This window comes from Thermobia domestica, chromosome 5 (assembly GCF_964235325.1).
Source record: "Thermobia domestica chromosome 5, izTheDome1.hap1.1, whole genome shotgun sequence".
Lineage (NCBI taxonomy): Eukaryota > Metazoa > Arthropoda > Insecta > Zygentoma > Lepismatidae > Thermobia > Thermobia domestica.
This window is the reverse complement of record NC_137458.1, coordinates 210,970,104-210,997,291: the sequence shown is the minus strand read 5'-3', so window position 1 is coordinate 210,997,291 and position 27,188 is coordinate 210,970,104. Positions and strand designations below refer to the sequence as shown.

The following is a 27,188-nucleotide window of genomic DNA, read 5'->3' as shown; positions in this document are numbered from 1 at the left end:
TGATTGAAACAAGGGATTAATTATTAAAAATGAAGGAAAATATACTTGCCGGAATTATTTGAGGTGCGTTTTGTATCCTATTTACAGCAAGTACCATCATATCCTGTTTCATGATTTTCACTATTTCACTAAACAGCTAAACTTAAAAGTATTGTAGTTATACAAAGGAAGACAATATACACTGATCACAAGTTGAATTATAGACACCTACCTGATAGCATGTAACACCACCTATCTCTTGATAATGGCGGCTACCGCCGTGGCATGGGCTCCACGCGCCTGAAGTGTTGTTGTGGAATCTCAATCAATATCTGCTGCAAAGTCTCCCACAGAAATTGCAAGTTAGTTGCAAGAGGGTCCACAGCCGAAGGCGTCGTTCCATGGCGTCCCAGATGTGTTAGATCGGATTGAGGTCCGATGACGGTGTTGTCAAATCAGAGGAGTGCTCATCAAACCAATTTGCTGCAACCTCTGTGGTGGGCCGGCGCATTGTCCTGTTGCAAGATGAGGTCACCATCTGGATGTAGCACCCGAGCAAATGACATGGCATGGTCGTCCAGAATATCGTGGTAGCGTTTACCTATGAGGGACTGTGTTACATGTGTTAGGGGACCCATTTCACACCATGTAAACATGCCCCAGATGAGAATACCACCACCACTGGCCTGTACAGTATCCTGCTGTCACGATGGATCCGTTTCCTCTTGTGGTCGGCGACGCACCCTTATCGGTTTATCGGTATGTACCAATGTGAAACTGTCCAAGAAACCTCTTCCCACATTTCCACGGTCCAGAGGCAGTGTTAATTTCCCCATGCTAGACGTTTCCTTTGTAGTGCTGTTATAAGGGATACTCACGTGGGTCGATGACGTCTGTACCACATGGCGAGCATGTGGTTGCTAATTGTGTGGCTGCTGACACGGTGTTGTTGTCTTGCATTGAACCTCACCGCGATTTGACGCACTGTGGGCCGTCTATCGGATGTTACGATGTGAGCCACTCAGCGTCTGCCACTGTCGTCGACACGTCAATGACCTCGGCTGTTTGTCCCTGTGGGTGCGGTTTTACCGAAATCCAAGTACTCACGATACACGATTGACACAGTTTCCTTTGAATATCCAAGTGACGCAACCACTTCCGAAATCGAGCAATCCAGTCGTGATACCCCTACGATTTGACCACGGTCAAGTGCACTCTGGTCCTTCGTCTTGCCAATCACGCACTGCACTAACACGGATACCGAGAGAGGAAGTACACGGTAGTAGTACCCTCGCGATGAATTTCATTCACATGCACTGGTGGAGCATCTGTAGGGCGGTTTCAGCAACTTTCCTGCTGTCTCTAATTCAACTGCTGATCAGTGTATATGGCAAAGTAAAAGTCTTGCGACGATAAATGAGCTTAAACAAAAGTTCTAAATATAGCAGTGTACTTTGAGACTTACTTTTCTCGACGGCGTTTTGCAATTGAATGTCCACAGTTTTCGTTAATTTCCTTCTCAAAGAAGTTGGGTTTGATGACAGCTTCATTATCACTTCCTTCATCTGCATCTTCAATTAAAGTGGCACCCGTATCCACTACTCTGGCCAAAAAATGATGTACAATCTAGCTCTCTTCTTTTCCACCCACAATTGTTTCCGCACTTCAATTGGCAATTGCATGTTATAAACTTTAACAAATATTCTGGAACAGTTTGTTCAAATGTTTTTGCAGAAAGAAGGCAATCACCACAAATTCTCCAACCGCATTCAATTGCAGTCATCTCTTGATTTTTCCACTGCTGAACTTGATAGAACACATGGAGACTATGGTGATTTGCAGCAGCTGTTGTTGGAGATAGTACTGCTAAGTTGAAAGTGTCACTAATGCGTTGTTTGGATACAATCTTTCTGTACATGCAGAATCATGTACAATCCATATTTTCTTTCTCTGCACATCTATATAATGCTAAGAATATTTTCTCCAGCAGGTTATTACGTTATATTTATATATATATGTTTTAATCAACCCTCGTATATGAAAAGGATTTCTTGAACTGCTGCGCACCAGATCAAAAATTCTTAGAAACCGAAATGCTGCGAACTCTTTTCCTTATAAGTTTCTATGTGTGTGTGTGTGTGTGCATCCGCCCACCTACTTTTCTCTTCGTGCGACCAAATACGGACAAAAAATTTAACTCAGCTTAACTCTTTTCTCCCTCCTACCCAAAGCTGAATTCCGAAGCTAAAAGGCAGAGGTTGACTATACGTCATAATGTGTATTTTTCACAATAATTAGTTACTATTTATATTATTATGTGTTTAAATGTGATTAATATGTCCCCACTAAGACAATATTCAGTTAATCAACTTTTATCAGCAAAGAAATTACTTGAAAACTAAGTGTTGTATGGGAACTATCTTTTATTCCACTAGTGTATCCATACGTCTTCAGAGCGGCTATGAGGCGTAACACACAGAAGAGGCGGCAGGAGTAACACCCTGGAAAAGACAACACAATATGTAACGCCTTGACTGTCTCACTAAATTACTAAAGCTTTCAGAATATTGAAACTACATATGTGAAGTGTAGAAACATATACTCCAAGTAAAATTCAAAAAAAATTAATAACAAGCGCATACATAATATATCATTGCGGAATTATCAACAAGCCAAAGGATTAGTAGATAAATTATTCTTTTCGCGACGTTGAAAGCCATGGAAGAAGGAAATAGCAACCAAGGACCCTCCTGAAGGAATTGATTCGTCGTATGGCCATAAAAGAAGAATACCTGTCTTCTCCTCAAGAATTATTCCGTATTTCAATAAATCACCGAAATTGTGATATTCGTGCGTGCTTACCGGCATCGTTTTCGTGCGCGCCTAAAACGCATTCTTGAGCTACAATTTCCTTCACGAGAATATATTGTTGTTTCTGTTATACAAATGTGTTTGTAATTTCCTAAAGGTTAAAATATATGAATTGAAAATATTCATCGTGAGTGTTAATCCCTAAACCAAGTGATAAAACGCTAATAGTGTAATTGTGTGTATATCATAGTTATATTTTTTTATTTAACAGGATAAATATTGTAGTATGTTGCATGCATGTTTTAATATTTCACTTTTACTGTAATTATAATGTAATTAACGTAGCGCAGTGCAAGGGTACATTAGTCCTCTCTGCAACCATCCAGTGCTCATTTTACCTCTTGTTCTCCTCATGAGTTTCCTTTCTGAGGCTATAGGAGACACTCGGAAATATAAATATAATTCATATGAGGCTGTTGATAAGAAAAGTTCTAACCCTACTTTTGCAGTACCATTGCCAAGTCAGCAACGGTGGGTACACGACCAAGTCTCTTTTTATTAATTCGATAGCACCCGAACCTAGAGACCGTGGGTGTACATTGTTCCCTCCCAGGAACATGAACAACATTACCGTTATGGAATGGCTTATCCCAAACGGGAATACACGGTAATCAAACCCAATACCCTCATAAGGTGCCACATCATCAGCAGATGATGTTGGGTTGTTGAAAACATCCATATCTTGACGCAGTTCTTAATTTTTTCCCATATTTTGTACGCAACTTTCTTCCCCTTACTGTGTGGAGCAGAAGATGTATCACAACCAGTGAAGGCATGCAGAAATAAAATGCAGTTCACCATATCGCTCAATGGTCTCTGAAGATTGGTACTGCTGTATATCTTATGTGGTCGCTTCGAGCCAGGAATAAACATGTAAGTCTCAGCTGTTGCGAGTACTACCATCAGAAACAAAATATCTGAATCTACTCCCACTATTACTGACAAGCCAGATTTTGAAAGATTTGTTGCGATTAACACAACTAATGTGTGTGCATTTCCAGGTGATTGATGTACGGTACAACCAGATTTCTCGAGATTTCGTCAGAAGTGATATCAATTCGGATTTGTTCTTTGTGTTAGAAAGAAATTCCTGTTAAGATAAACGAACAACGTGGATGTTATCCTCAACGATTACGTATATTCACGATTTCTTTGTTCATATCCACTGTTTTATATCCTTTACGCTAGGTCGACCATCAACAATCAAATACAATAATTTATTTACATTATTATATTGTCATAAACCTCACATATTGCTCATATAATTGGCCGAAAAAATATGCAAATCCACCAACTAGAGTTTTGTTACTCTTTTAGTATAATATCAATACATATAACATATTCTAACATGTTTAACCTTTTTTTTAAAAAAAAAAACGTTTGATCGATTTTTGTTGTAATTGCACTGGACTAGGGCTATTTATTCAAAAAAAGCGGAAAACCCACAACTGCATTTTTTTCTTTGCAGGATAACATCAGTAAAACATATTTCAATAGATTTCATCTTCTTCTTGAAAAGTTTATCTCAAACACTAATTTCAATCGACATATAGGCTTACATACAGAAATATAGTGCGAAAATCTAGTTTCAGAGTTCTTGCGCAACCCCTGCCGACGCCACTGATTACGAACTATTTATTAAACTAGCCGGACTTCCAAACCTGTTGATACTTACCGGAAATTGCAATGAAAAGCCGTCTTAAATCACTAAATAGTCTCTCTTTTTCTTCATGTTAAATGATTCATTCATATGTTTCAACAGAAATTGTGCGCAATTCGATGACGTTTGAAGCTTCATTACGCATCTCTGACATTGTATGTAGTGGCAATATATACATCGTTTTAAAGCTTATGAAATTTTCAACAACTTTTATTCGAACACTGTTTTCATATTTCTACTCTATTAAGTTGTATGAGGCAATGTAAAGAATATGTCCCCTAATACAGATCCCAATTTTTCACTTTATCCTAAAGTTATGCAAAAATTGTTACTCTGAGAAAAGTGATAATAACTTGTTATATTGCCTGTAATATTAGAAATATGAGAAAGAAATAATTATCTTTCTACGTTAATTAGTTTAGAAATTATGTGGCACAAACTAAGTGCATGTGAGAAATCCAAGATGGCGGACTATTTATTCAAAATGGCGGAAAACCCGCTACTGGATTCTTTTATCTTCTGGAGGCTAATGAGGAAGAGATCACGAACAAATTCTAGATGGTTCCATCTTTTTATTCTAAATGTCTATGTTTGGCCCGTTTTTTATGTAATTTGACTCGACTATATTAGATTTTTGTAGAGAATACAAGCTGTCGTAGTGTTGAACAAGGAAGTTCGGGTTAGAGAATTTTAACAGGACTTTTTCTTCGGTTCAGTTGTTTTCACGACCTAATTGTTTGCAAATATGGTTGAGATATCCCTGATTGGAGATTGCTGACAAAATCTTGAAATACTTATTAAGAGACAATGTGGTGGGTAGATATGGATTCCCGAATGGCCAAGGCCATAGGTTAGCATGATCACTCGACTGTATCACACATTTCCAGTCATCAACGGTCCATGCTCCATATTCAATTCATCACTGGCATCGTGATAAAGTGTGCTGGACCCTTAGCTGTTTTGCTCGTGCAACCTGAATCTGTGTAACCATGTCATACAAGTGACAGCAGGCTGTGGTGGTCGACACAGGCTGTGAGAAATGCTGGTTAAGCTCCTCCACTTGCATCGCAATCGCATGACAGTTCTATGTGACAATTCGCTTTGAGCTCGGCGGGACCTGTTGCTGACGTTTTCTTATTACCACTGTTTCTCTTCGTCCGTCTTTGAGTGTAATTGCAAGATAGATGCCACCCAGTCCAATATACTCCTCTCAAAATTTAGGAGCTGTGATTTCGATTGACTATAAATAATAATTTTGCATTACGGCTTGAATGTTGTGAATATGTAGGTCCTTGAGTGTATTCGAAACACAGGTGTCACCTAGTCCAAAGCAGTCTCTCAAACATCCGAAACCATTTTGCTTTTTCCTCAGGGTTGTCTAATACTTCTCTTCAGACTAAACCGTGTACAAGAAATGAACAAATGCCATGTTAAGAGAATAGTAGATCTGTTAGTACAAGTTATATACCACTCTTAGGGATGATTACTTTGAAAGAACGGATTTTTAAAACGACTCTGTAGTGTACGAACACTTTGTACAAAAAGTAACACATTCTTACTAATTTTATCATGAATCTTATAAAGAAACTTTATACTATTCTACATATTTTAGTATTTCGGTTTATGTTAAATTTAATTGTTTATGCGGTTTGGTGCTAAGGTGACCTTTCCCTCAACATGTGATGTAATATGGCATTCCCCTAATTGTTTAATGTATATATTCTATGTTTGCTTTACTGTGTTCTGAAAATTTCTCCCTATTTATTTATTTATTTATTTATTTATTTACTCTAAAGGAATATTTTGCATGCAATGCTCCTGCTGTTGGTTCCATATAAGTTCATCGAAATCTCTCATACATAATTAGGTTTTCCTGTATGATTACTCCAAGAAACTTAATGTTTTCAAACGTAAACTTAAAAGATAGATGGTAGCTTAAATTGCTTAATTATTATTTATAGAAGAAGTTATCGTTTTGATTCATATTAATCACTTCCTCCACAAGAGTATCTTATACAACTGTTCCTTATTTTATCAAAATTTTTATTCCAATAAGAAACAAAAATTAAATGAACTAAAACATTACACAATTAGACATATGAATTGAGAGATATAATTTTGATTCTTACCACATACTCATTAGAATATCACTGCTTAAGCTAGAAGAGCAATTATAAATGATAATTAAATATCCGTCATTGGATATTCTGTTTTTCAAAACACTACAAAATACTTTTAGCAATTTAAAGTAGAAATTATTGTGTAACAAGTATGATTTGGTTACTCAATTGTTCCTTCGTACAATGAGGATGAAGTTAATTCGTAACATACTGTTCTACATTTTTACAAGCTCTTAATTACGTGTTACTTACTTATATTGTCATTTAATATTACACTTTTAAACTTACGAATCCCGTACTTACTTTCGTTACTCCATTGTGAATTGAGGAGCTTATTTTCAGAAGAAAAAATTTCAACAATTACTAATTTTACAGTAGAAATAATAATAATAATAGAACGAGTATGAGCCATGGGAATGTGTTCCCTCTTGATACCGAATAAACCTTGTTCCATTATCCAACGGAGCGCATCTCAGAGATTGAAAAACTTTTGAAAATTGAATTTCGATCGAAAAAATGGAAATGTCTCTCTAGAAAATAAGCTTCTTAATTAAATTGCTTTTGGTTTTAGTTTGAGATTTATGGACAGTATTGGAAAGCATTTCCTTTGTTTTCAAGTCATTCCGAAAGTCACATTGATATTGAGCCAGATTGTCTTAAGATTCGCTTATCCATTCTTGGCAACCTTCTGAAAGATTGCATTCTTTTTCTATATCAATGTTTATGAACTTTTTATTTCATTAAAGGCGGTAATAATCGCCTTGCACTTTTTAAAACTTATCATGAAATATTATACAACATATATTTTTAGTGCTTTTCATGTGGCATTGCTTCACATAGAGATGTTCAAGCTTATTGCGTTTTTAGCATTTGAATACTATGAATAATTAAAGGTATTGTACTTTTCAGTGGTATTTTTATATTCAACGAAGAGATCGTCCACATGAGTGGAAGTGTCAGCCAACGAAATGGTTAAGCCCTGATTTAGAGAGAGAAGAATTTCTACTTGGAACACTAAACTTATTCCTTGGAAACATTGTTTCAACTATCATGGCCTATTCTATTATAAAAGGAAGTTTGAAAACGACACTCTACTTTAATATTGATGAATATCCATGGTATTGGTTCATCTTGCAATGGCCTGTGGTTTTTCTTTTCATTGTAAGTATAGAGAGAAATCCTTTGTAATGGTACCCGAATCATGTTTTTGATCAACGTACTATCACAAGAAACTGAATCCTGGACATCACCAACCCACAAGACTATTAATGAATAAGGAGTTTTATAGTTAGAAATCATGATTTGAGTAAATGGAATTTGATTTTCAGTGGGAATTCATGTAGTTCAGATCACACATTAAGCAGTATTTCAACGTCATATATACTGTAGTCTCGCTAGTGAGAGGGGCGCTAAACTCCGAACTAACCAACCAAAGAATAAATAGTTGGTGTCTCTTAGCAATAACATTTTCTGAACGCTTAACTTAACATACAAAAACTTCTTGATTGTAGGACTTCATTATTTCTATATCTGTGACATTTATTTTCTGGTTCTGTGGACTCTTGAGGATCTATACTTGAATACATGCGAATTAACAACATAATAAGTTTATTTTAAAATTTAATGTATAAAAGTTAATATGTATGTTTTTCTTTAAAACTCGCACAGATTTATTGGGAAAGAATACATTAATTCGTTCACAACATAAATCGTAATTCATTTAACACGTTGTATTTACAGTATAACTGCCAACTGAAGCATTATATACTATTTATTAAATAGACCTATATTTCCCTTTTATGGTGCACTTTGTAGAAAGATTTCGCATTGCATCTAATAGAAGTATTCCTCACACTAACATTATGCTAATGATTAATGAAACAAAACTCACCAAACCATCACATATATATTAATAATACTTGTGAAACATTTTCGGCAATGTAATCGCCTTCATCAGACACGTTATGAAAGTTCAATCCAAGAATAACTTAAGTATACACAAAAAGTGAAAGGAGGACACACAGGTTTTTCTCAGAACCAATACATTTTCTCTTCATTTATGACATCCATCTGTATAAAACGTATTTTTTTTAATTAGATGCAAGATGTAAATTTTGAATTAGTGGGACGGAGTAATTAATACCAAGGAAAATTAAAGCTGACAACACAGCGATTGTTTGCATTTTGTATGTCGATTCACTGGTTACATCCTACAGTTAATTGCTATGTGTGATCCAGTTGTTGTTTCTATTCTGGTAAACAGCAGGCAGGAGGCGTCTTTTCTGTTGGTAATTAAGTAGACACGTATCACCGTAAACACTCAAGATCGCCTTCAGTGCTACGAATCCTAATAATGAATCGCTTTCGGTTCTCATTAGTCTTTTACTTTCATGAGTGGTAAAAATTGATTTGTATGCAAATTTGGAGTGAAAATCTGAAATTCATAAGAATACAGTTTCTAAGAGTACTCTTGGTATATTTAACATTCTCGCTCCTACCCTCAAAAAGCAAATTCTAGCTTCGTGTTAGTTTAGTGTATTAAAAAAAAAAATAAGCCAGGCAGTAGGAAGAGAGAGTAGGCATGCAAAATACGTGGAAAATAAATCTTTAAACATTCTATTTTAAGATTAATACTACATTTACTACTACTACTATTGTGCTGCCAAAATGTCTTGAGCCATGGCAAAAATGCGAACTAAAGCTCACACCCCGACACACCCACGCGTTGAGCCAATAAGAGTTCAGCAGCTGCTAAGCGAGAGAACCGTAGCGAAAGAGAGTGGAATTCCTTCAGCCGATAGCAGCGCCTGAAACGGAAGTCTGGGTGTCAAGTCAATGTGGTATATTTATACTACAACTAACATTTTCTGACCAGTCATTATTACACTTATTTATTAAAACTAAGATAAAATGTTACAGTTTCAACAATTTAACGTTGTATGGCAATGAAAACCACATTACTTAAAAAGAAAAAAATCATTGAGTGTCTAGTGAAGACAACGTTAAGCTGTTAAAACTGTAACACTTATCATAGTTTTAATAAATAAGTGTATTAAGCTCTGGTCATAAAGTGTTAGTTATTTACCGATGCTGAAGTGTAAATATGGTTCCGGCCCTTGCCCTATTTTGGAATAATTAAATTGAAACAATGCAGCTTCTAGATTTCAACTAAATCGTCACAATAGCTTTAAATCTGCAAATTGACTGCATATTAACGATATCTATTGTCGACAAGCAGAAAAGCAGCGCAGGTAGCAACATATATTAGCGTCACAGCTTACTATAATTAAATCACGTGACACACTGTCATATTTGTCTTTTATAAATAGGATTAACATATTTTAAGCCGAATTCTTCATTTAAGATATTATGTAAGTTATTTACAATTTGCACATATATAATATATTTATTTGTTTTATAGGATTACCTTATATACTGGGAGCATCGATCATCTCACATGCCTGTTCTCTACAAGAAAATACATAAAATACATCACAGGTACAAACAACCTACACCGTTTTCAGCTACAGCAATGCACCCTTTAGAGTTTTTAACAATTCAGGCGTGCATCTTGTCTCCAATATTCTTGATGCCCACGTGTTTTGGTAAGTTATCCAACATAGTATTTGTAGTGCATTTTAAAATTTAGAAAAAAATAAGTAGTTTAAGGTATTTAGAAAAATCTAAGACTAAATTTTGTTCCTTTGAACATTGTTAACGTGTTATTCGAAACTCTAGAGAGAATCAGATTTAGGTCTTGTTCTTCGTTATGTTAACAATCTACTGTACTACTTATTATAAACTAATAAACGGTACACCGATGACATCAGATTTAAAAGAAAACAAAGGAATGTAAGTACCTGTCTATTAATGCTAATGAAATTAAAGATAGGGGAGAGTTCCCGAAGTTGGACCGGTTCCTAGATTGGACCGCCTTATATTTTGAAAACTAGATATATTTGAAATATAAGAGTTAGCTACACTGTTTGCAGATAAGGGAAGGAACTCTTTGTTTACAGTTTCGCGCCACCTGCACGCAGTGAAGTTGAGAACGGCGGACGTGTATGTTATGCAGATCTGTTAGTGCTGGGATCGCAAGTGAGCTTACATCATTAACAGCTAACTATCAAGGTTTTAAACTATACACGCATGAAATGTGTTGTTTTAACTACAACGTAATGCATGTGCTTTAACATTTCAATGTAATAGAAAATTTGAGAACCCGTCTTTTTGTTTCAACGTAGCAGTTGCCCAGTTTGAACCAGCACGTGTTGCCTGGATTGGACCGGTCCATTGCAGGCAAACATTTTAAAATAATTTCGTGTAGAGTCTATGAATAATTTTAAATAAATTGTATTACCTTGGGTAACTACAAATATATTAAAGACGTGTTTCTCCATTATTTCATCTCAAGAATGGCCCAGAGAGGACAATATGGCCAATGGACGGAAGAGGAATTACAAATGGCCATTGCTGCTTATCGAAATGGAGATTATGGTTTAAATGAATGCAGCAGAGTGTATGGAGTTCCTAAAGCAACGATTAGGCGGCATGCTCTTCAGAAAAATAGTATCGTTAATGGAACCAAGGGACTAGGAAGGCAGGCTACCTTAAACCCAGACATGGAGAGAACTCTTGAGGAGCACATGATAGGATTAGAAGAGTGTTTTTTTTTTTTTTTTTTGACTGACGATTACAGAAGTTCGGCGATTAGCGTTTGACTTAGCAGACAAATGTGGTGTTTCTCACACGTTCAATCGGAAGAAAGGTTTGGCTGGATAAAAGTGGTTCTATGCATTTATGAAAAGAAATCTTGAACTTTCAGTGAGTCGATCAGGAGCTACCTCATTACAAAGAGCAAAGGGATTTAATAGAGAAAATGTAGGACATTTTTTTGATCTTTTGGAATGCAATGTGGACCAATTCCAAATCACAGCAGAGAGAATTTACAACGTGGTTGAATCAGGATTCACTACTGTCCAGAAACATCTACCGAAAATAGTTGCTAAAAAAGGAAAACGTCAGGTAGGTGCTGTTACAAGTGGAGAGCGCGGAGTGAATACTACAATGGTTTGTGCAGTGAGTGCGGCAGGTATCTACATACCCTCCATGATAATATTTAAAGCCAAAAAGTGGAATAGTGATTTTGAGATTGATGCCCCTGCAGGAAGCACTGTTAAAATTTCGGATACAGGATACATAAACTCTGATTTGTTTGTGGTATGGCTTGAACATTTTAGAAAGAATACAAACTGCAATAAAGAAAATAAAGTTCTTCTTTTGCTTGATGGACATACCACTCACAGCAAGAACCTAGTGGCTTGAGAATTTGCAAGAGAAAACGGCGTTATTTTACTGCAGCTACCTGGTCACACTACACACCGTTTGCAACCACTTGATGTTGCATTCTTTGGACCTTTGCAGACGTATTTCGTCCAAGCTCAACAAAAGTTCTTAAACACCTACATAGGACATCAAATCAAAGAATCAAATATCCCAGCTCTCTTGAATGAAGCATACGGCAGAGCAGCTACAGTCGCTAATGCCCACAGTGCATTTCGTGCAGCGGGGATTTGGCCGATTAATCGTCACGTTTTTGCAGACCATCTATTTGCTCCATCCAATGCTTTCTATTCTGATGGCAGTTCTCAACCAGGATGTTGGTCTCCCAAAGAAGATCGTACAAAACAACAAAGCAAGTTATCAGCCATGCGAAGTCTAGAGTCAGAGCTCGAATCAGAAGACGATTGTGATCAGGACAAGGATTACGGGCTACCTGCCAAGAAACTACAGAATTCAAAAACACCTTATTACATGTATCCCCTTTACCAAAAGCAATAGATCAACCAGGACTAGCCGGATCTCGAAGAGGCCAAAGTAAAGCACAGAAGGCTGTTGTAATCACAAGTAGTGCTTACAAACTAGAGCTTGAACATTCAACCGCGAGAAGAAATAAGATGATCCAGAGGAAGAAGCAGTTGTTCCGAATCAATGAAAAGCAAACCAGTTGGTTTTGCTCACTATGTAAGAAAAACAGGCCAGAAGATATGATTCGGTGTTTGAAATGCTGCCGTTGGGTCCACACTCGTTGTGCAAAGGTGAAACCAAGTAAAAAATGTTCAACATGTAACGTTCCTCCCACTTCTTAAACACGCAAAGCAGATGCAACTTTTCATTTTGTACACAATAGCAAATTGTGTTAAAACTTATTTCAGTTTCGTAATTGAGCAATGAATATTAGTTTTATTATTTTTCATTTCTTCATCACGTAAAGGTTCTGTGAAAGTAATAAATGTATCCTAACTTTTATATTAATTGCACAAATACTTCTGCGTTTCAATTGTCAAGTATTTTCTTTCTTGTTTGAGAGTAAATTTATTTTATTCGTTAAAGTCTCTGCGAGGTCCATTCTAAGAAACTCATAGTTCAACGTAGGAAACTAGTTTCCTTAAATGGACCGATCTCAATAATTTTATTTTTTGATAATAAATATGTCAATAATGAGATTTTTGTTACAATATGCACACCATTTTAAAGCAGATACAATATATTTTGAAATTAAAACATCATTCTCTTATTTAATTGTGTATTGTCTAGTTTATATGGTAAATAGTGGTAACTGGTTCAAACTAGGCAATTCTTCCCTAATCTACATCTTAGCCATCTAACAATAAATCAGTGTAAAACTACAACTTAACGAAACACTATCACTTTAGTAATTCGCTGATTAACATAAAATAACTTTAATCGATTCTTAAAATATTAAAATGTTTTATATACAAATTTGTTATAAAATGTCATTGCATCAGCATATTAACTTAATTTGTATCCAGTTAGGTTGCAATATGCATAATAGATTGAAAAAAGTGACCTATAGATAGGAACTTGTGATCTTTTTTGTATTTTCAGCATATAAACTTCAAATTTGACCTATAAACACTTCACAATTTTCATGTATATATGCTTAAGCATCGTCATGGATATAATTAATCAATGTACCTTCTCCAAAATATAATTACAGAACTGAAATTTTTAAAGTCCTTTAAAATTGTGGGTTTCGCAACAACGCATTTGAAGAAATAGGAGGGGGAGTCATAGGGAAAAATAACGAGAATTCCGAACACAGGTCACAGTTTGCTGTTTGAAATATTCACATTCTCTTTTGTTACTTAATGGAGAACTAGAGTCCACAAATCCCAGACAACTAACGATAATGAGAGTCTTCATGATTCAAAAGAGTTCTGGGAGGCAGAAGCGAGTGATCTAAAGTAAAATTACTTTCGATATTGTAAATCAATATTTTACTGTGAAACGAAAGTATCAAATAGTACGTATGTAGACTTTTGATGGTACAGTATTGGCCTTACACGAGTATTCCCTTGCACGAGACTTTAAGTGTCTGCTCATCACTATCCCTGAGCCATCAGGCAAATATATCTTAACGTTCAAACCGGAAATGGTAATTTGTATCACATCTAGTTTGAATAGAGGGTTACGAATGTAATTGAATTTATTCCTGAGATGCTGAATCGATTCCAAAATATCGCTTCTTGATATCCCTTACTGTTTTTGTTCAATCCCCGGCGGAAGCTAATATGGTTCCGATCCCACGTTAAGCTGTAGTTCCACGTCTCAATTGCTGAAAGGGACGCTAAACTTAAAATCACATCAGATCAGATAAGATGTATGAAGATCAATATTGAAACCGTAAAAGCGTAAGTAGTAATAGATTTCCACCACTTCCTAAGTAGTAAGATATATATGGGTGGGTTGGCTGCCAGTGGTGTAAGTCCAAAATGTCTATTTTACAGGAGAGCAAATTGAAAGTTCGCAACGCTCTGTAAATTCAGAAATGTGTATTTCTTCAGGAAGGTATTGCTCAATATTGACTTTGATCTATAATATCGTAAGATTAAATTGCAAAAATCTATTTTGCAGAAGTTGCATGTTCGCCAAAATTAGAAGTTGCAAGGTTAGGGTAAATTAGGTTAGAAGTTGCAAAATAATGACATGGCGAATGAGGGTACTTTTGTGGGGGGGGAAAACTACTGTGAAAATGAAGTGGGATTAAATAACGAACTGAAGCATTACTCTTACACTGGCAATGCTGTTTAATGTTAAGAAGTACAAGAATAGAAACTCTGTGAGTAAACAATACAAATTCTTTACTTTCTCATATGGCTTCGTCAATACTTCATTATTGCGGTCAGTCTTTAAGTTAAAAAAAGAAAAAAAGGATGGTGACAAGGGGCATAAAATTCAGTAGGTTCAACATATCTTTTTTCTTGGCTGCTGTGATGGATCTTCCATCAGGGTATGCTGTTTCAAGTTCATGTTGAATCAGTTGTAGTGATGGACGCCCAGCTCTGCTTCCTTTCCGCAAGTCAAGCTCCTGGAATTCAACCATGTCGTTCAGTAGTTCTTTGTAGAGGATTGATAGTCCATACGTCTTGTCGTAATTGATATGGCGCATTTTTAGCTAGTTTATTTCACTATCAACACGATTCTTTTTACGTTTTGTGACAAAGTCTTGGGGGCTCTTCAATTCAGAAAATCGACCGATTTCATTTCATACGACATCACACTCGAAACAGAAATATCAACAAAGAGACTGCAGCAGCACGGACTAGCGTTAGGCGGGAGAACTGGGACTTACACCACTTGAACGCCAAGCCGTTCAGCTGCTTCGTTTGGCCGACAAATAACGAGCGCCTTTCGTGAGCGGAATAATGAACTAGGACTCACACTGCTTGGCGGATAAGTGTAGTTGCCTGCCTAGATATGATATGTAGTGTTAGTCCATTTTTCAATTTTTGTGACTTACACCACTTGGCAGCCAACCCACCCATATATAAGTTGTAAAGATGTACTACTATGAGCAAAATAAATGACGCGTCTCTTTATTTTGAAGTTTTTTTTTGAAAATATCTCCGTTTTCTTTATATGTTCGAAATTTCGGAAGGTTTCCCCAGCAGGACAGGTTAATAACAAACCCGTTTTTAATATTTGTGTTAGATATTAGCTTAAAATAAAGAAATTAGAAGCCAAAAACATTAAATCAACAGAAATCTCGAGAATTACCAACTCTGCTAAAGTGGGACATTTTCAAGAACGCGAGGGAATCTTGGAGTTCAACACGAAGCAGCGACATCTATGTCATTGAGAGAAATGTGGATTAGATCTACAAACTAAACTTTTAACGAAATATTTCTAATATGTCTTATTACGTACAATATCTGCAAACTCCAAATATATGAATATATGTCAAGTATTATATTAAGGTAAAGATAGAGCAAATAGTGGAAATTATCTATGGAAAAGGACGAATTGGTAGCACGATCGTAATGAAAAATCGTCTTTACCGGAACAGGCTCAATTCACGTAAGAAAACAAATAGCTCAGTTAGTTGAAGCAACTAGTCTGTATGCCGAAGGTAGTGGGTTCGGTCCCCGTGGAAGTTCTGTTGTCGTTTTTATCATTATGGTTATTTTATTTATTTTTTTATGTGGGAAAGAATCAAATTGTAACATATGTGTAAAACTTATGACGATACCATAAAAAGAAAAAAATGTCGTTGTCACACTTGCATTAACTAACTAACTATATGGCCTATGGAACCCGGAGATTCAATGCCGCGTTCACAAAAGCTCTCTACTGACTTCTATCCTTAGCTAACTGCATCCAGTTTCTACTTTGTATTTCAATCTCTGCGAGATCCATTTTAATATTGTCCTCCCATCTGCGCCTAAGTCTTCCTAATGGTCGTTTTCCGATTGGTCTTCCAGTCAAGACTTTGAAAACGCTTCTACTTTCTTCCATTCTAGCTACATGACCCCCCCACCTAAGCCTCCTAGACTTGACGACCCTAGCAATGTTGGGTAAACCATATAAATTATGTAGTTACCCGTTATGAAGTTTCCCCCATTCCCCATTTCCGTTCCTCTTAGATCCGAATATTCGTCTCAGGATCTTGTTCTCAAATACTTTTAGTCTATGTTCTTCCCTCGGAGTAAGTGACCATGTTTCGCAACCATACACAACAACAGGCATGATTATCGTTTTGTATATTTTAAGCTTCAAATTCCTCGACAGAATTCGCGGCGATAAGAGATTTTGAACCGAATAGTAATACGAATTCCCTGCTTTTAGTCGACATTTAATTTCTTCGTGAATATGATTAATTTCTCGCACTTGCATTAGCGTCCCTAATTTAGTTTGCAAACAGTTTCGTAATTATTTCCCCTGTGCTCACTGCTCACTATATGCTCGCTGGCGCATAGCGAATGTTTCCCAGTAGATGTTAATTCTAATTTGGAGGATTCTATAAAGTTTCACATTATTTCTCACTAGATAGTCTTCTATCTACGTGTTTGGATATTTTGATAACAGAATTCCCTATTAAATGTTTAATTTTCACTAGATGTTTAATTACGGTAAAGTTTACCAATGTATTTGTATTGAATTGAAATTGTTTTGAATTTACTACATAAAATAAGTAGCTTGAAGGAGGAAAACTCAAGTAATTGATATTCTACGTAAAAGCAACCTATTGTAGAATGATGATGCTTCTTACCTTCAGTACATAATCTTTACGTTAAAGAGTCAGACAGAGAAAAATCCTGGTTTTTCCTCCTCTATGACCACCCATCTTAAACCTCTACATACCATTGTTCGTCTCACAAAATTTCGGTGCTCCAAAAACATTCAAATAATAATAATAATAATAATAATAATAATAATAATAATAATAATAATAATAATAATAATAATAATAATAATCCTAAATATGCCATCCTTACATAATGTAACGATATCTTAGTTTCTTAGTTTAAATCTTAAATATCTTAGTTTAAAATGCTTTCTTTAGTAATTGCTTGAGCAACCATGTAGGAGGGGGTACTACGTTTTATTTTGCCCCTCTCATTTCAGTACCCTTCCAACAGAAAGTAATTTCTGATAAGCAGGGCAGACAAAATGAATAAGATATATTTACAGCATCCTCTCCCCTTTCATGATTGGAATATCCCGTAACATTTTTTATTCTACCAAAGATGGCCCTGTGAGGTTAGGGGTAATTAACTAAAGAAATACCTAATATATAGCGCCCCTTGATTGTAATATTACCATTTCTTTATTTGTACGAGGGAGCCCCTACACAATCAAGGATGACAAAAAGAATAGGAAAAGTGTCTATTGATTCCAGTGGCGGATCCAGCACGAACTTCTAGGGGGGCGGGGAAGTGAAAATTCTTTTGATGATGTGAAGCTGTCACAAATTACCACTTAACTAAACTAAACAATAGTGGGGTGAACCGGAACCCAGTCAGTTTAAATTGATGTAAAAATTTAATTTTGGCTTCATATTAAAGTTTTGGTTTCAAATGAGAATTCCAGTCCAAGTGGTCAATGATTAAATTTCGTAGGGCTCTTCAGTGTAGGCTAATACGGCAGTGTTTAGATACACATTTTGTTGTTCGGGGAACATAATAGGCTTGTTGTTCGGGGTGATGTTCCAAGGTTCAGCATTGACTAGCAGTTTTTGCTATTAATATCCCTTCTAACAATATTGCCAGTGGACAAAAGTTAGCCCGTGTTGAAGTTTTTGCTACTAATTTACTTATTTTACTTCACTATTTAACGTCATCATCATTATAGGTATTCTGCCTTTATTGGCAGGTCGCTTGCCGCAGCTGAGAAGCTTCCATGCTCCACGGTCCTCCGCTAACCTTTTCGTCTTCACGTATGATCTTTCTGTCTTAATATCATCCATTAATTGTAATCTCCTTCGCCCCCTCCCTCTCTTTCCCGCCACCATACCCTCTAGGACGTCTCTCATGATACAATCTCTTCTTAGGCAACTATTTAACGAATATATTGAAAATTGTCAGCAGACACGTATGCAGTAATTTATTTCGAGAGGGTTCCGACTTCAATATTAGGATAAATTATAATAAAATTTTAAAATATAACCCCCAAAATTAGGCTAAATTTACAGAAAAGTTGGGATTTCAGAGGGGGTCCGGACCCCCTGGACCCACCCCTAAATGCGTCCCTGTTTGTCAGTAACGTTTCCTCATTTTGAAACCCTCAAAAACTTTAGATATATAAAGGAAAACGAGTTGTTTTCGATGAAATATCACATGAAGGAGACGCGACAGTTTTATTGCACATGGTGGTATCCCACGTTCACAAGGGCAAGAATTCCTTCCCTTTCTCTGCCTTGTGTTCTATCAAAAGGTTAGGTTTGTAAAATATTACTCCTACGAACAAGCATGATTGGCAGATAGGAATGCCGAACAGAACTCCACAGAAATGCATGCTGAACTTACGTTTTTAGCTACCTTTTGGTGATTTGCCCTCAAGGTCAATCGAGTGGTAATTCAGTTACCTTTCTGTTCTTAAGCCATGTTCGTATTACTTCGAACAGTTTTGATACTGAAAACCATGCCTCGTAATATAACAGACTTCTTTCGCGTAAGAAATCGAAACTCAGTTGGTCAGAGCAACTAGTCTGTACGAATTAGGTTTTTAGTTCGAGCCCAGTATGAGTAAAGGTTTTTATTACTATTGTTTTTATCTTTTTTATGTGAGGAAAAATCAAATTATGGCATCGCGATATCAAATGTATTTGGTTAGGTAACTTTGTCTTAGCTAAACTTTAAACATCAGTAACCGTCGAAATTATTTCACTAACCGATCACCTACTTAACATTTCATACACGTGAAACCAGTGGCATAACATGGAGCTTAACCTCTCCTCCGCAGTCCTTTGTTATGTGTCCGTACTTTCAGGGGTGAACCAAGGGCCGAGTGACTGCCCGGGGCGCCAGAGAAAGAGGGGCGCCAAAACGAGCCTCAAAAAGTAAATTTTATAATGTGTTTTCTACTGACGTTTTTGGTTATATTCTTGTAAAGTAGTGGCAATTACATGACCTTTTTCCATTTCACCATGGAAGAAGAGAGTTTCATAGTATTAAGGGGGCTGTATCGAAAAATGGAGAGAGGGCATGTAGAATAAAGAGCGGCGGGGAAGTAAGTAGTGTTTGTTTGCTTGAGTTTAGCGTTCCACGGTTATGCCTTAATGGCCAGGGGAGATGTGGATACTAATTATAGTGGAATCCAAACCACTTTTATCCTTTAACAGTAATCCACCGGGAATTGGACCCGGCACCACAGAAGGCAGGCGTGCTAGCCACTAGACCAAGCGAAGGGAGGGGCGGGGTTCGTATTGTTTATAGCGGGCCATATTCTTTGTGAAATTTTCCTAGGTAATGAATTTCTTTCTGAAAAATGGGTTTAAAATATTACGATAAACATTATGATAAAATGTAAAATATAGGCTAGTACTAGGGAGAGGGCGCCAAAAAGTCACTTTGCCCGTGTGAAAATTTGGCCTGGTCCTCCCCTGCGTACTTTCTGTATATTTTTTGGCCTTGCGGCTTGTGCGGTCTCCACGCCACAGGGTTGCGGGGGCGCTATTTACGCCTCTGCTTCGGACGTAATTCAATAACTGCTTAAGAAATTCTACCATCAGCGTGGAAACGGGAATATATATTTTTCTAATAGTCCCATAAAACTTTCACTCAGATCGCCAGTAGTAGTCCCCCCCGTATGTCCAGCCGAGTCAGCAAAAATTTCTCGATTCTGATTGGCTGAGAGAGGTCACGTGACGTTAGGCCCCGCCCACGCGGGAAATTCAAATTTTCAGGTCACGTGGTATGACGTCATGAGTCACCCTGTGGGGAAATCCCTCACTACCCAGACAGCAATTTAAACTTGCTGCAAGTTGCCACAAACTTGCTTTTGCAAGGTAAATTAGCTTGCCGCAAGCTACACTATGCATGCCAATTAGCTTGCTTTAAGCTTGTGGCAAGCTAGTTAGTTACATCTGGGCAAGGCTTGGTGCAAGCTTGTCTTCACAAGTTAAACACAAGTCAAATTATCTCAAACGCAAGCCAATTTAAGCGTATTCTCATCAATGGCAAGCTTTATTAAGCTTATTGCAAGCGAAACACAATCCAAAGAAGTTATATGGAATCTTGCACTAAGCGAATTTAGATAAAACAGTATGAAATCAGTATAATTTAACCGTCTGACTAAATCTATGCTACAATGTATTGTCCCCTCACCTCCCCAATTATTGGAGCATATGCACAACCATGAAAACACCCAAGTCTTCCATCCGCTTCTGCAAAACATCAAAATAAGCATAATTGTTACGGTTTAGTTGTGACACGCAACGCGCCGTTGCTTCTTACAAATATCTAACATGTTGTTATATTAGTGGCGAGTACTTGAAATTTCTACCTTTTTATATAAAAACGCAGAAAAATGTTTATACTTTAAACACAGCGTTCAGATAAAGTTTATAGTAAACTGTAAGTTAAACTTGAAGTTTATATTAAAATATCTGCAACAGTTCTGTAGTCTTTCGCGAAATAAGTAGGCTCAAATCTGCTGCCATCTATGTTCACATTTATGCTTTATACGTAAATACTACAATTCGTTATGCCTCATAGTTACCGAAATATGAGGAAATAAAGAGCCATATTGTAGGTACGTGGGACTAGAGTACTAGACGGAACAATTAAAAAAAATAATTAAGTTTGTCCTTTATTCAAGCTGAATGCTAACAAGACACTAACAACGCAAACACTACCTTATCGCCGAAAGTAAGGAGGTCAGCGTCACGTGGATTTTGAGAACAACTGAAAATCGAACGCGCGCTGGCTTTTTACTTCAATCTAAAGAAAATCGTCTCGCAAGCGAAGCGTGGGTTGCCCGCACTACGGCTTGCGCTAAGCAGAAATAAGCTTTTGTGTATAAGCCAAAGCGAAATAAAATCAAATAAAAGCGGCAGGCAAGCTTGCGGCAAGCAAACATGCTGTCTGGGTAATTTGTTCCCTTTTACGGGTAAGATGTGTGTTTTGATTGTTTGATAGCTGTCACGTGATTTTAGGCCCTGCGATATTTGAAATTCGTTCCCTTTTACGGGTAAGATGAGTGTTTATGATTGGCTGATAGAGGTCACGTGATCTTAGGCCCTGGGATTTTTAAAATTCGTTCCCTTTTTACGGGTAAGATGAGTCCTTTGGTACCACGATGATAGAGGTCACGTGATCTTAAGCCCTGTGACTTTTGAAATTCGTTCCCTTTTTATGAGTAAGATGAGTGCTTTGGTACCTCGATTCTGATTGGTCGACAGAGGTCACATGATCTTAGACCCGCCACACGATGAACAGATTACATGGGAAAACCCCATCACTCATTTGTTTCCATTTTTACGGGTAAGATGATTGCTTTGGTACCACAATGTTGATTGGTTGATAGAAATCGCATAATCTTACACACCCACCCCAATGCTAGACATTCAGAGTGCTATGACGACGATCCACCCTAGACCTGGATTTTTTTTAATGGTTATCCTTTTTGGTACCTTAAAGTTCCCATGGAGGGTTCAACCTCCTCCTTAAATAACCCTTTTATGGTATCATGATATTGTACAGAAGTTTACATTAAATATTATCGTTCTCTTTGGCAGATAAGATGATTACCAGCTTTCTTACCTTGATGGAGATCCTGTCCTTGAATTAGTAGCCTATGTCTCTGGAAGTAACAATGGTGAAAGAGGGGTGTCGCTTGTAGATTTCTTATAACACATTGTTGTGAGTTTAAGCGATTTATTGCTCAGTAAACGCTTCATTAATGGAAACAGTGTTGCCAGATTTTTCTTACCTAAACTGCTCCGATTCTTTTCGAAACGGTTCCGCAGAGTGCAAGAAATTTTAAACTAAAAATTTTTTCGAATTCTAGCATCTTAACTACTACACCAAGATCTCTGCTCGGTAAGCGTTCAGTTGTTGACATATTTGTTCGCATTTGTATTTTATGTTCCCATTTCAACATTTTTTACTCTTTTTTTCTCCGTTTACCAGCTATTTCTGGATTTCTCTTTCAGTGTCGTCCTTTATTTACACCATTCACTATTTGTATTCACAGTTTGTGTTCCTCAAAATTTTAAACAAAAATTTTCAAACAAAAAATTTTGAAACAAAAAAAAAATTCGAACTAAAAAATTTAAACTAAAAACTTTCGAACTAAATTTTCAAATCAAAAAATTTTCGAACAAAAAATTTTCGAACCCAAAAAAAATTCGAACTAAAAATTAAAATTTTTCGAAAAATATTTTAAACTAAAAACTTTCGAACTAAATTTTCAAATCAAAATTTTTCGAACTAAAAATTTTAAAAAAATTTCGAACCAATTTTAAAAACAAGTTTCGAACTAAAGATGTAAACCACATTTGAAAATTTTCAAATTAAAAATTTTTCGAACTAAATTAAAAATCAAATTTTGGACACTAAAAAAATCTTTAATTATTTTTTCGAACAAATCATGTAAACCAAATCTTGAATATATTTTTCACCTTAAATTTTCAAGATTACCATTTATTTGAAAACAAGTGTTCAGGGTTTCAAGAAATAATAAAACACATATTTTTTTCAACTTGTTGTATTTAACGAAAGGTATGTGGTCTTCCTATACATGTTTATTAACATAATAAATACAGGATCTAATTAATGAATATGTTGGACGCGTCATCATCTTCGAATCTTGTAGCCGTATCCTGGAAAGAAAAAGAAGAAACGACGGATTAATTTAAGAATTTCTTTTTTCTGAAACAATAAAAATGAGTCAATATTGATAAGAGAGAAATAACACTTACTCGTAAATGATGGATGTGTTTAGGCTCATCTTCCTCCTCGGGTACAGGATCACTGCATTTTTTTCACCGATGGATGTTTATGAACTCTTCTGGGTACTACATTTTTTCTTGGTGTTGCAGCTTTATGGTCAAGGTTCCTCCTTCGGTATGAGATGACTGCATTTCTTCCACTGATGGTGATGGTGGTGGTTTATGAACTCTTGTGGGTACTTCATTTTCTTCTTGGTGATGCTGCTTTGCGGTTAAGGAAGGGAAAGAAGAAAAGGAAAAGGAAAAAAGAAATGGCGGCCTTATTGGGTATTTACAGTTTTTTCTTCTTCATCTTCTTTTTCCAGTTCCATCTTCTGTTTTTTAACGTACCCGTACGGAACCGTATCATAGGAATGGAATTCTTTAAATCGACGTTTTGTGTACTGGAAACTGTACATTTTTTCTTCTTTGCGTGTGACGATGGTATGGTCTTTGGTCCTGCATATCTTATGGGGGATAGTGATGGTGACTTGTCCACGGCATTGATTTGTAATCATTTCTTTTAGCGTATTGAAATTTAATTGCTGTCCTGCATTGTAATTTAATGTAAATCCTCTAATTTTACATATGTAACTGGTGACGTTGGTATCCGGATTGTATATTTCTAGGCTGTAATTTTTTGGTCCTCCACTGACAAATGTCTTGATGTATGCTCGTGGTCCGTAAGACTCCATCTCATTCGATAAGCATCCCAAGTACGTTGAAGGTTCAATGGTTGGCTCACCGGGCTTCTCCGTAAATATTACAGAATCCGTGTCGAAATATAAAACACGTTCCTGCAACATTTCCAGGTACTTGTACAGTTCCAGACGTGCCTGACATGTTGTAAATGCACCTAACACGACATTGGTGTTTCGGTTTTGAACAGGCACATGTTCATTGTACTCCCAGAACGCATACAACATCGTATCATTGATGGGTACAATTTGATGGAGTTTAATGTCGGGGGAAGTGAGTTTTTCATAAAATTCTTCCGGCCGATCAATAATTGTGGTCTGGCTAAAGTTTGATCTTTGCGAAAGTTTTCCCCGAAGAGCATTAACACAAAGCTTAGATAAACTTCTTCGTGCAGGATTATTTTCAATTTTGGACGGATCCAATGCAATACCTTCACGCTCCAGGACGGTTTGTATGAATTTTGATTTGTCTTCTTCGGTCACACAGGAACTGGGCCAGCCAGACGCTTCCATTTTTGATTTTAAAAATGTATTGATATATTCCGTGAACAAGCCACCTGTTTTCGTGATGGGATCATATTGTTCAATGTCATAATCCCAAATTTCAAAAATTTCCACTGGTTGATATCCTAATTCTATTGCTTTCTGGATTTCATATGATACCCATGTTCCAGTGAGGCATCGCTCCTGGTCGTTGTGTGTACACGTTGCTGTAGGGTCTGGGTTCATTTCTTCGGCACACGCAGCACACAGTGGAAACAGTAGTTTCTTGTTACATCGGTAAGGCAGGAGACCATGATAAAGATGGCGACTTGGTAATATCGACATTTTGATTAGACCATTGACTTTATTTATTGGTGGTATATTTTCATCACCCTGTAGATAAATTCGTGGATGGCCTACAGGGTATTTAGCACACTTATTGATGTAAGGATAAAGCGAGACAATATCGAAATATTTTATTACTTCCCCCGCTTTTTCATCGACTTGGTGGTACAATTTCACGCAATTGGTCCTTCCTCCAAAAAAACTATCTCTTGGATTTAATGGTCTGCGGTTCATGTACGGGTGATTCTTCAGATACGTCGCCATTGCAGGATTTTGTTTTAAGAACTGATTAAATTCGCACTCCCACATTTCATGTACAATGTACCCCAATTCACGCAGTCTTGCATTTTTGCGTTGCGTTCGTTCATAACGGAATTCCATAGTGTCTTCTGGATTGCTGTAGATGGGCTGATTACGGCCTGTAGTAAAACATACTTTACACCCGTGATAAAAACAGCCGGCATGCTCGTAGACGTGCTCCTCTAACGTCTCAGGATCTTGGTAGTAGCCATCAACATGGAATCCCGCAATAAACACTTCTTTTTGTCGGGCCGCATGTAAGATTTGTTTTTCTTCGGTTTTTTCAATGTAGGCCAGCCATTGCATTGCAGCGATCGATTGGGTACTTCTCCATCGATAGCCATGTGCCGGTAGAATTCCTATGGTATTAGGTTTAAGGAAATTCCGGCGAAATACTAGATTGGAAGCACTGGCAATCGTGATCGTCTCCAAGAAGGGATTCACTTTGGTTTCTGTTTCAAATGACGTCATAAACGAAACGCATGCTTGTCGCAGTACATTGACATCTTGAATACAATATTTGAGAATTTCTTTCTGAAAATCAAACGTGTCATTACGATGATCGTTGTACCACTGCATGAACTTGTTTCTGTCTTCGACGGCCATTTCATCTGCACCATAATACTTCGTTTCTGGAAGTGGTCCAATATACGATTGATTCTCCTTGGTGTTGAAGAAATGCGGGAAGTAGCCTTTGGTTGCGGGTAAATTGAACGCTTTTGACAATTTACTTAATGCCATAGGCAAGAAGTTCAACGAGTCAATGAACGTCAGATTATTCAAGGTTAAACTCAGTATCTTGGTCCCATTTAATATGACGTCAGGTCTCCATTGGCATTGTTCTACCATGGTCTTTAGGATAAAATGTCCATCGTATCCCTTAGCGTTGTGCGCGACACAGAAAATCCTATTTATATTGGGACGACGTTCCCGCAAGTACTGGAGAAAATTATAAACTGGATCCTCTCCTTGGAAAATATGCTGGCGCTGACCACACGTACTGCAAGACTGCTGGATATTATCGTTGTCAACACATGCATAACATACTTGTTCTGCAACCAATAAATTTGGAATGTGTACATACGTATTATCATCAATATTCGTGTCCTGCATAGATTCTATATCATAGAATATCAACAAGGCTTTCTTTGCGTGCATGAGTGAAGGAACACCAGGTTTCAAGCATTGTCGATCAGGAAGCATAAAACATTGATGGGATCCTGGAACAATCTTCTTACAAACATTGCAAAAGATCTCATTACAATCATGAAGTCGTTGTCCGGTATGCACAAAAGAATATACTCTGTAACATCTAGTACATTGCTTCACCATTTTGCATACAGGTTCCCCTTGATGATATACAATATTACGATGATTGTTAAAACATTGTTCGCCGTAAAATTGACGATTGCAGTCGTTGCATAATATCAGCGTTTGGTTCTTGTCGCATAGAGGTCTCTGTAAACATTTGGAGCACGTAACAGGACAATTTTTCACATGTTCATTGCGTTTACTATACTTTTTATGGCACGCCTCACAGTAGAACTTGGTTGCAAAACAAGCAGTTAAAGATTGAATGATATCAAAATGGCCAGCCAAACAAATCAAATTTATGGGAGTGCGATTTTCGTCGTTCGGTCCCTCGTACATGATGTCACGGCCTGTGAAACTGGTATACACAGTAATTTTATATTCTTTGAGGTATGCCTGGAATTGTCGAATTTCATTTACACTGGCACCATGATCCAAATTCACTCCTACATTTGAACATAGCGCATCGACTTCATCGTCCACAATACATTTCGATTGATGTTGATATTGCTTATGTCGTTTTACATCTACATTCTTGTATTTTTTCAGGCCAATAGCAATAACAAGGGCGTACGCCAAACACCTTGAATCTTGATTTCTTACACGTACAATCCCTCGCTTGCAACGTAACAATTCTTCGTTTTGAAGTATTCCTTGCCGCAAACCGCCATAGCCACGTGGAATAT

At 36.9% G+C, this 27,188-nt stretch overlaps 1 protein-coding gene across 2 annotated transcripts in view; it reads left to right on the top strand.

The window, feature by feature from the left end:
* Window positions 1-27,188, top strand: part of LOC145686377 (uncharacterized) — a 68,956-nt gene that overhangs the window by 22,184 nt on the left and 19,584 nt on the right. For both annotated transcript variants that reach the window (XM_081759646.1, XM_081759645.1), the window contains exons 3-4: window positions 7,540-7,791; window positions 10,052-10,235. In XM_081759646.1, coding sequence (XP_081615772.1) covers window positions 7,540-7,791; window positions 10,052-10,235 — 436 coding nt within the window. The remainder of the gene's footprint in view (window positions 1-7,539; window positions 7,792-10,051; window positions 10,236-27,188) is intronic.